Source organism: Littorina saxatilis, linkage group LG8 (assembly GCF_037325665.1).
Source record: "Littorina saxatilis isolate snail1 linkage group LG8, US_GU_Lsax_2.0, whole genome shotgun sequence".
NCBI classification, from domain to species: Eukaryota; Metazoa; Mollusca; class Gastropoda; order Littorinimorpha; family Littorinidae; genus Littorina; species Littorina saxatilis.
The window spans coordinates 62,577,436-62,587,435 of record NC_090252.1 but is presented as its reverse complement, the minus strand read 5'-3'; the positions used below and the strand labels follow the sequence as shown (position 1 = coordinate 62,587,435).

Genomic DNA, 10,000 nt, shown 5'->3' with positions numbered 1-10,000 from the left:
ACAGCCATGATGTCTTCATTGGTTTTATGTGTTTGGTTGGTCTCTTCTTTTGGTAGTGCAATAGCGTTAATTATGGATTGTTGTTATCATCATTTGCATGGGGACTTGTCTGTTAGTCCAAACAGTGATATGGTTATTGTGATATTCTTGGCTGCACTTTAACATGGAATGTATGTATGTATGTATGTATGTATGTATGTATGTATGTATGTATGTATGTATGTATGTATGTATGTATATATGTAGGTATGTATGTAGGTATGTATGTAGGTATGTATGCATGTGTGTTGGTGTGTCGGTGTGTCAAGTGTGCAAGTAAAAAGGGTATTGTAGTTGTACATATATTACTTTAGATATTTTTTTGTTATCATGGGTTTTATGAATTTTCTTCTCTTATTCTTTTATAATTATTAATTAATGACCTATATGTGCTGATGACCAATTTAATTTCCTTTGTTGGATCAATAAAATGTTATGAGTTATGATGAGTTATGAGTTATGAAAACACATTTGACACATTTGCACTTCCAAGTGTAAATTATTTGAGAAAAATATTAAAATATAAAAAAACACGTATCGGCCGTGTCGGTTAGATAATTTAAAGGACAACGATCAAGTTGTGTTGACTTTTCAAGTGTTTTACAAGGGGTAAGAACTTCCTGCAACTAAGACACGTACTAACATCCCACAGCCTGGCTGCTTCCCGTGAAGTGAGGGACTCTTTTTTTTTAACCAAAAATATCAAAGATTGACATTTGTTTGTTTGCTTAAAGCCGACCACGAAGGGCCATATCAGGGCGGTGCTGCTTTGACATATAACGTGCGCCACACACAAGACAGAAGTCGCAGCACAGGCTTCATGTCTCACCCAGTCACATTATTCTGACACCGGACCAACCAGTCCTAGCACTAACCCCATAATGCCAGACGCCAGGCGGAGCAGCCACTAGATTGCCAATTTTAAAGTCTTAGGTATGACCCGGCCGCCCACGACCCCCCGATCACGGGGGCGGACGCCTTATCACTAGGCCAACCGAAAGATTGACATGGGTGTCATTACCGCAATTAGTTTAGAAGAGAACACAATCCACTGTGCAATGAAATGAGCCAGGACGTTGAGTTTTGGCATGTGTCCAGGTGGAAGCACGCTCTATGGGCTGGGTGACCGAGTGGCAGAGTGGTAACGCACTTGCGCTCGGAAGCGAGTTCGACCCTGGGTCAGGGCGTTAGCACTTTTCTCCCCCCCCCCCCCCCCCCTTCCTAACCTAGGTGGTGGGTTCAAGTGCTAGTCTTTCGGATGAGACGAAAAACCGAGGTCCCTTCGTGTACACTACATTGTGGGTGTGCACGTTAAAGATGATCCCACGATTGACAAAAGGGTCTTTCCTGGCAAAATTGTATAGGCATATGTAGTGGAGGAGTGGAAGGGTAGTAGTAGATACACGAAGCCCAAGTCCAAGCGTCTTGTTTCAACTTTTTATTCAAGAAAACAATGCAAGGAAACGTAGAGGCCGAAGGCGAAACCCGTAGACAGCAAAGCAAGTGTAGTGTCGTGTTCAGCTGCTAGGAGCGAATGCATCCTTATGCCGGTGTCCGGCTTATACTTATAGCCCCGGCGCGGACTGCACAGAAAGCACCGTCCGGCGGTGATGAAAATCGGACTGAATACGGCCAGAAACACGGAATCTGTGTTTCTTACACTTGCTTTACCCTACGTTATTTAAACAAATACATAACCAATCATAACAAACAATACATCAAATTAAAGCTACGACCTTTAGCTTTCCATTGCAATAGATCACATTTCATAAAAACTTATATTTATTTAGTAGGATGCAAAAACAATGGTCCTAGTGAAGGCACTGAACCAACTTCAGTGCGGAAAATTACAAAACTCTCTAAACTGGAATAATGGACAAACTCATAAATCATACAGATAAAAAGAAGAACCCTAGACAAACATCATGATATGCGTTACTTGGGGGAAAATTATACATTGACTTAGTACGAAGCGGTAAAGTCCGAAAGTAAATGGAATCGGCTAAATTCCTGCGCGAGTACCTGTCTGCATAAATTAGCAATCTTTGCAGAGGAACCAAGCATCACTCATTACAACCAAATCCTTATAAACAAACTAAAATCATATGCAACATAGGTACGGGATATGAAATAGTGATACAAAAATGACAAAACAATGATTGAAAAGACAAAGATGAGTTTGTGAGAATCAATTTCTCTCGACGATACATGAAAACCGGTCAAGGTCAGAGTGACGCTTTGGTCAGTTCGAAGCATTATCGTAAATAACACAATAATATGCAGCCATCCAGCCTAATCAGTGACTTCTATGCAAACCTAAATATAATTAGGACCGTATCAAAGATAAAAGGGACTTTGAAAGATAGAAGTTAGGTAGATATATAAAGAAAGGTATTGTATTAGAATTTGCGCCGGCAAGGTGCGCGCGCATCATCGTATCGTCTGCTATGGGATGGGTTATCCCGTTTGTACTGTACACAAGGCTGTTTCGCTATGCGATGATTAGAGTGTTTAGGGTAGCGAAGTGCACTTGGCTACATCCCCCCCAACTCTTTTACATATCAGCGGCCGCGCTGATTTTAAGAAAAACAGGAAAGCCTAAGGGCTGAATTTATCAAACCATCTTAGATTATCCAAAAAGAGAAAAATTGCGAAAACTTTGCCTATGACTTTCACATATGTTACTGAGAAAATCGACAGTTACAAAAACATGTTCTCGTGATCAGTACCAGCTTTGCTAAATCAAAAGTGAGGCCTGCATTTTACAAAGTGTCTCACATATGATCAAAGTACTGCGTCAAAAACATAAAAGTGCAAACAATCAGGAATTTCATGGGAAAACATTGCTACAATTATCAAACCATGGCAATACAAAATGGGAATGAGATGACTTAGACATATGGTTCAATCATCTTGACAGTCAATTTTCTCCACTGAGAAAAAGTAACACAATGTCAACACTACCATACAAAAATGCAACCTTCATCCCCACCAACCCGTTTAGTTGATAATATAGGATTTCTCTTTCAATGTGCGTTCTTGTATGCACAAGCTCAACACTCACAAAAACTCTCGCTCACGGCTTTACAGTAAAGGCTGTGTTTAAGACGTATTTTAGGTGAAAAACGTAACATTTACAAAATGGACAGATTCACTAATGAATGACGTAGTTACCTGACACTGTTAAAATGATACATCATGTACAATACACCTGACACAATGCAATGACATCCAACATTACAAATGATCTGTACCAAGCCTATTTAAAGGTAACAAGGTAAATCATAACTTAGTTTACGCTTAAGAGAGCAATTAAGAAAGTGATGATACAGGGCCTTATTTGAAGGTCAGCAAGTATTCACTAAATTACTTTCAACCCTAGGTGGCAATTACCATCAGATTTGTAGTATCTGCTTGTGCCAAAAAAAAATCTTTCAATAAGCGCAAACATCCGCCAACACATTCCACTCAAAGCATCATGACAAATAATCGCAACAATCAATATCAATCATACCAATGCAAGAAACATGGCATAGCATACATGAAAATGAACATTATCAAACATCAACAAATTAAACGGCAACAAAACACCCGGCAGTAAACACACCTGCGAGTCTCTTCGTGGACGCAACACTTGCGTCACTTCACTGCATGCCGCGAACACCGAGGAAAGTCTTATGTAATACCACATGGCTAACGTCACCAGCCCAAGTCTGTATCCGTCAAGTCCGATATGACGTGTCACACTAGCTAAGAATGGGATTGCACGCGCTACAGCCACTCGAGTACAGTATATACACTGGCTGAGTCCTGTAGGCTCTCTACACCGTCATACACAGTCCGTTGAATAAGGGCTATAGTCACACTCACCAAATGGGCACCACACAGTTCCATCAAGGTCACACAACCGCAAAATAACACTTCGTCGAAGGTGGCGGCCGGCTTTTCTCGCAGGAAGCGGCACATGTCACGCTTCAGGGATTGTGGGTGGAGTCCTGTGGCGAAGGTCTTGCGCAGCGTATTGTCGTTCAGTGTGTTGGCCTCGGCAGCATTGGTCTTGGCCCACGCAGCGCGTAGGTGGCTGGCGTACTCGCTAACGGACTCGCCGAGACCCTGTTGTCGCCTGTGGAAAGCGGCAGCCAGTGCGACACTATCTCGCTGGTCGCCCCACGTCTGCTCCAAGATGGCGTAAATTTTGGCCGGCGTGTTGACCTCTGCTGCTGGTCGCCTGATGACCTCCTGTCGAGCCCTTCCGTCCAGCGCTCCAAGGATCCATGCCGCTGCAGCAAGTGCAGGGACCGTCTGTAGCTGCAGGATCAGCTTGGCCTCCTGAATAAAAGTCTCGGCGCAGTCGCCCTCGCCGGTGAAACGCCTCAGCTTGCAGAGCCGCAGGTTGGGGGTGTTTGCCTCGTCCGCCATGTTTGCCTGTACTGTCTTCTTTCAGTTGATGCTTCTGTACCCTGCTGCGCAGCGCCAAATGTAGTGGAGGAGTGGAAGGGGTAGTAGTAGATACACGAAGCCCAAGTCCAAGCGTCTTGTTTCAACTTTTTATTCAAGAAAACAATGCAAGGAAACGTAGAGGCCGAAGGCGAAACCCGTAGACAGCAAAGCAAGTGTAGTGTCGTGTTCAGCTGCTAGGAGCGAATGCATCCTTATGCCGGTGTCCGGCTTATACTTATAGCCCCGGCGCGGACTGCACAGAAAGCACCGTCCGGCGGTGATGAAAATCGGACTGAATACGGCCAGAAACACGGAATCTGTGTTTCTTACACTTGCTTTACCCTACGTTATTTAAACAAATACATAACCAATCATAACAAACAATACATCAAATTAAAGCTACGACCTTTAGCTTTCCATTGCAATAGATCACATTTCATAAAAACTTATATTTATTTAGTAGGATGCAAAAACAATGGTCCTAGTGAAGGCACTGAACCAACTTCAGTGCGGAAAATTACAAAACTCTCTAAACTGGAATAATGGACAAACTCATAAATCATACAGATAAAAAGAAGAACCCTAGACAAACATCATGATATGCGTTACTTGGGGGAAAATTATACATTGACTTAGTACGAAGCGGTAAAGTCCGAAAGTAAATGGAATCGGCTAAATTCCTGCGCGAGTACCTGTCTGCATAAATTAGCAATCTTTGCAGAGGAACCAAGCATCACTCATTACAACCAAATCCTTATAAACAAACTAAAATCATATGCAACATAGGTACGGGATATGAAATAGTGATACAAAAATGACAAAACAATGATTGAAAAGACAAAGATGAGTTTGTGAGAATCAATTTCTCTCGACGATACATGAAAACCGGTCAAGGTCAGAGTGACGCTTTGGTCAGTTCGAAGCATTATCGTAAATAACACAATAATATGCAGCCATCCAGCCTAATCAGTGACTTCTATGCAAACCTAAATATAATTAGGACCGTATCAAAGATAAAAGGGACTTTGAAAGATAGAAGTTAGGTAGATATATAAAGAAAGGTATTGTATTAGAATTTGCGCCGGCAAGGTGCGCGCGCATCATCGTATCGTCTGCTATGGGATGGGTTATCCCGTTTGTACTGTACACAAGGCTGTTTCGCTATGCGATGATTAGAGTGTTTAGGGTAGCGAAGTGCACTTGGCTACACATAGATAAAAATGTCCACCAAAATACCCGTGTGACTTGGAATAATAGGCCGTGAAAAGTAGGATATGCGCCGAAATGGCTGCGATCTGCTGGCCGATGTGAATGCGTGATATAGCCTATTGTGTAAAACAATCCATCTCACACGGCATAAATAAATCCCTGCGCCTTGAATATGTGCGCGATATAAATTGCATAAAATAAAATAAAATAAAATAAATAAATCCCTGCGCTTAGGACTGCCTACCCTCGGAATACGCGCGATATAAGACTCATATTGATTGATTGGTTGATTCCAGCCAGGCACTAGGACAGAGCTACCGGGATTCACTACAGAGTCCACACAGCCAGGAACTAGGACAGAGCTACCGGGATTCACTACAGTCCACACAGCCAGGAACTAGGACAGAGCTACCGGGATTCACTACAGAGTCCACACAGCCAGGAACTAGGACAGAGCTACCGGGATTCACTACAGAGTCCACACAGCCAGGAACTAGGACAGAGCTACCGGGATTCACTACAGAGTCCACACAGCCAGGAACTAGGACAGAGCTACCGGGATTCACTACAGAGTCCACACAGCCAGGAACTAGGACAGAGCTACCGGGATTCACTACAGAGTCCACACAGCCAGGAACTAGGACAGAGCTACCGGGATTCACTACAGAGTCCACACAGCCAGGAACTAGGACAGAGCTACCGGGATTCACTACAGAGTCCACACAGCCAGGAACTAGGACAGAGCTACCGGGATTCACTACAGAGTCCACACAGCCAGGAACTAGGACAGAGCTACCGGGATTCACTACAGAGTCCACACAGCCAGGAACTAGGACAGAGCTACCGGGATTCACTACAGAGTCCACACAGCCAGGAACTAGGACAGAGCTACCGGGATTCACTACAGAGTCCACACAGCCAGGAACTAGGACAGAGCTACCGGGATTCACTACAGAGTCCACACAGCCAGGAACTAGGACAGAGCTACCGGGATTCACTACAGAGTCCACACAGCCAGGAACTAGGACAGAGCTACCGGGATTCACTACAGAGTCCACACAGCCAGGAACTAGGACAGAGCTACCGGGATTCACTACAGAGTCCACACAGCCAGGAACTAGGACAGAGCTACCGGGATTCACTACAGAGTCCACACAGCCAGGAACTAGGACAGAGCTACCGGGATTCACTACAGAGTCCACACAGCCAGGAACTAGGACAGAGCTACCGGGATTCACTACAGAGTCCACACAGCCAGGAACTAGGACAGAGCTACCGGGATTCACTACAGAGTCCACACAGCCAGGAACTAGGACAGAGCTACCGGGATTCACTACAGAGTCCACACAGCCAGGAACTAGGACAGAGCTACCGGGATTCACTACAGAGTCCACACAGCCAGGAACTAGGACAGAGCTACCGGGATTCACTACAGAGTCCACACAGCCAGGAACTAGGACAGAGCTACCGGGATTCACTACAGAGTCCACACAGCCAGGAACTAGGACAGAGCTACCGGGATTCACTACAGAGTCCACACAGCCAGGAACTAGGACAGAGCTACCGGGATTCACTACAGAGTCCACACAGCCAGGAACTAGGACAGAGCTACCGGGATTCACTACAGAGTCCACACAGCCAGGAACTAGGACAGAGCTACCGGGATTCACTACAGAGTCCACACAGCCAGGAACTAGGACAGAGCTACCGGGATTCACTACAGAGTCCACACAGCCAGGAACTAGGACAGAGCTACCGGGATTCACTACAGAGTCCACACAGCCAGGAACTAGGACAGAGCTACCGGGATTCACTACAGAGTCCACACAGCCAGGAACTAGGACAGAGCTACCGGGATTCACTACAGAGTCCACACAGCCAGGAACTAGGACAGAGCTACCGGGATTCACTACAGAGTCCACACAGCCAGGAACTAGGACAGAGCTACCGGGATTCACTACAGAGTCCACACAGCCAGGAACTAGGACAGAGCTACCGGGATTCACTACAGAGTCCACACAGCCAGGAACTAGGACAGAGCTACCGGGATTCACTACAGAGTCCACACAGCCAGGAACTAGGACAGAGCTACCGGGATTCACTACAGAGTCCACACAGCCAGGAACTAGGACAGAGCTACCGGGATTCACTACAGAGTCCACACAGCCAGGAACTAGGACAGAGCTACCGGGATTCACTACAGAGTCCACACAGCCAGGAACTAGGACAGAGCTACCGGGATTCACTACAGAGTCCACACAGCCAGGAACTAGGACAGAGCTACCGGGATTCACTACAGAGTCCACACAGCCAGGAACTAGGACAGAGCTACCGGGATTCACTACAGAGTCCACACAGCCAGGAACTAGGACAGAGCTACCGGGATTCACTACAGAGTCCACACAGCCAGGAACTAGGACAGAGCTACCGGGATTCACTACAGAGTCCACACAGCCAGGAACTAGGACAGAGCTACCGGGATTCACTACAGAGTCCACACAGCCAGGAACTAGGACAGAGCTACCGGGATTCACTACAGAGTCCACACAGCCAGGAACTAGGACAGAGCTACCGGGATTCACTACAGAGTCCACACAGCCAGGAACTAGGACAGAACTACCGGGATTCACTACAGAGTCCACACAGCCAGGAACTAGGACAGAGCTACCGGGATTCACTACAGAGTCCACACAGCTAGGAACTAGGACAGAGCTACCGGGATTCACTACAGAGTCCACACAGCCAGGAACTAGGACAGAGCTACCGGGATTCACTACAGAGTCCACACAGCCAGGAACTAGGACAGAGCTACCGGGATTCACTACAGAGTCCACACAGCCAGGAACTAGGACAGAGCTACCGGGATTCCCCTACAGAGTCCACACAGCCAGGAACTAGGACAGAGCTACCGGGATTCACTACAGAGTCCACACAGCCAGGAACTAGGACAGAGCTACCGGGATTCACTACAGAGTCCACACAGGAAGGATGATAATTACATAATAATTCCAGGTAACGTCAGCTTACCCAAAAGAGGTCGTTCTTCTACCGCTCTCGTCTCGGAACCTGAAGAAATGAACATATGCCAACCTCAGATCAGTGTATGTCCTAAGTAACACAACCAGACTTCTTCGTCACAGTTTTCTAAAACGATGTAAAGTGACATCCAAAATCTGCTAACGGTCCAACATTCAGAATAAAAACAAACAAGAATGGTAGGTTATTGGAACGTGTAATTATTGACAAAACAAAACGTTAAATGTATCAGTACGTCACCCTGTGGTCCACTGTGTCGAGGTACTGTAATTGTACCGTTTTGTTTGAATGTATCAGTACGTCACCCTGTGGTCCACTGTGTCGAGGTACTGTAATTGTACCGTTTTGTTTGAATGTATCAGTACGTCACCCTGTGGTCCACTGTGTCGAGGTACTGTAATTGTACCGTTTTGTTTGAATGTATCAGTACGTCACCCTGTGGTCCACTGTGTCGAGGTGCTGTAATTGTACCGTTTTGTTTGAATGTATCAGTACGTCACCCTGTGGTCCACTGTGTCGAGGTACTGTAATTGTACCGTTTTGTTTGAATGTATCAGTACGTCACCCTGTGGTCCACTGTGTCGAGGTACTGTAATTGTACCGTTTTGTTTGAATGTATCAGTACGTCACCCTGTGGTCCACTGTGTCGAGGTACTGTAATTGTACCGTTTTGTTTGAATGTATCAGTACGTCACCCTGTGGTCCACTGTGTCGAGGTACTGTAATTGTACCGTTTTGTTTGAATGTGAATTGAAGATTTTCCCGTTTAGGAATAACAGACAGACAGACAGACAGACAGACAGACAGACAGACAGACAGACAGACAGACAGACAGACAGACAGACAGACAGACAGACAGACAGACAGACGGACAGACAGACAGACAGACAGACAGACAGACAGACAGACAGACAGACAGACAGACAGACAGACAGACAGACAGACAGACAGACAGACAGACAGACAGACAGACAGACAGACTAACTAACTGGCTGACTGACTCACTGACTGATCGACATACAGGTCAAAACAATTATTAATAAACCTAAGAGTAAAGAAATGCAATGAACGCCAGTACGACAGTTTTTGTTGGAACACTCACAATCTTCAGATAACGAACAATCTTTAACAGGCTCTTTCGCAAAAAGCGGTATTTGAACAAGTCTCTACTTCATGGTTTGAAATAAGACACTTTTTGTTCACCATCTTCCCCCCTCCCATTCTTCTTTATTCGTCATCTAATTCGTGTTTAAAAATACCTTCCCTTTTGTGTAAA

General features: G+C 45.5%; 1 protein-coding gene across 1 annotated transcript in view; it reads right to left on the bottom strand.

The window, feature by feature from the left end:
- The window catches only part of LOC138974061 (neuroblast differentiation-associated protein AHNAK-like), an 18,552-nt gene that overhangs the window by 6,955 nt on the left and 1,597 nt on the right, over positions 1-10,000 (bottom strand). The window contains exon 3 of the mRNA XM_070346769.1: positions 8,716-8,754. Coding sequence (XP_070202870.1) covers positions 8,716-8,754 — 39 coding nt within the window. The remainder of the gene's footprint in view (positions 1-8,715; positions 8,755-10,000) is intronic.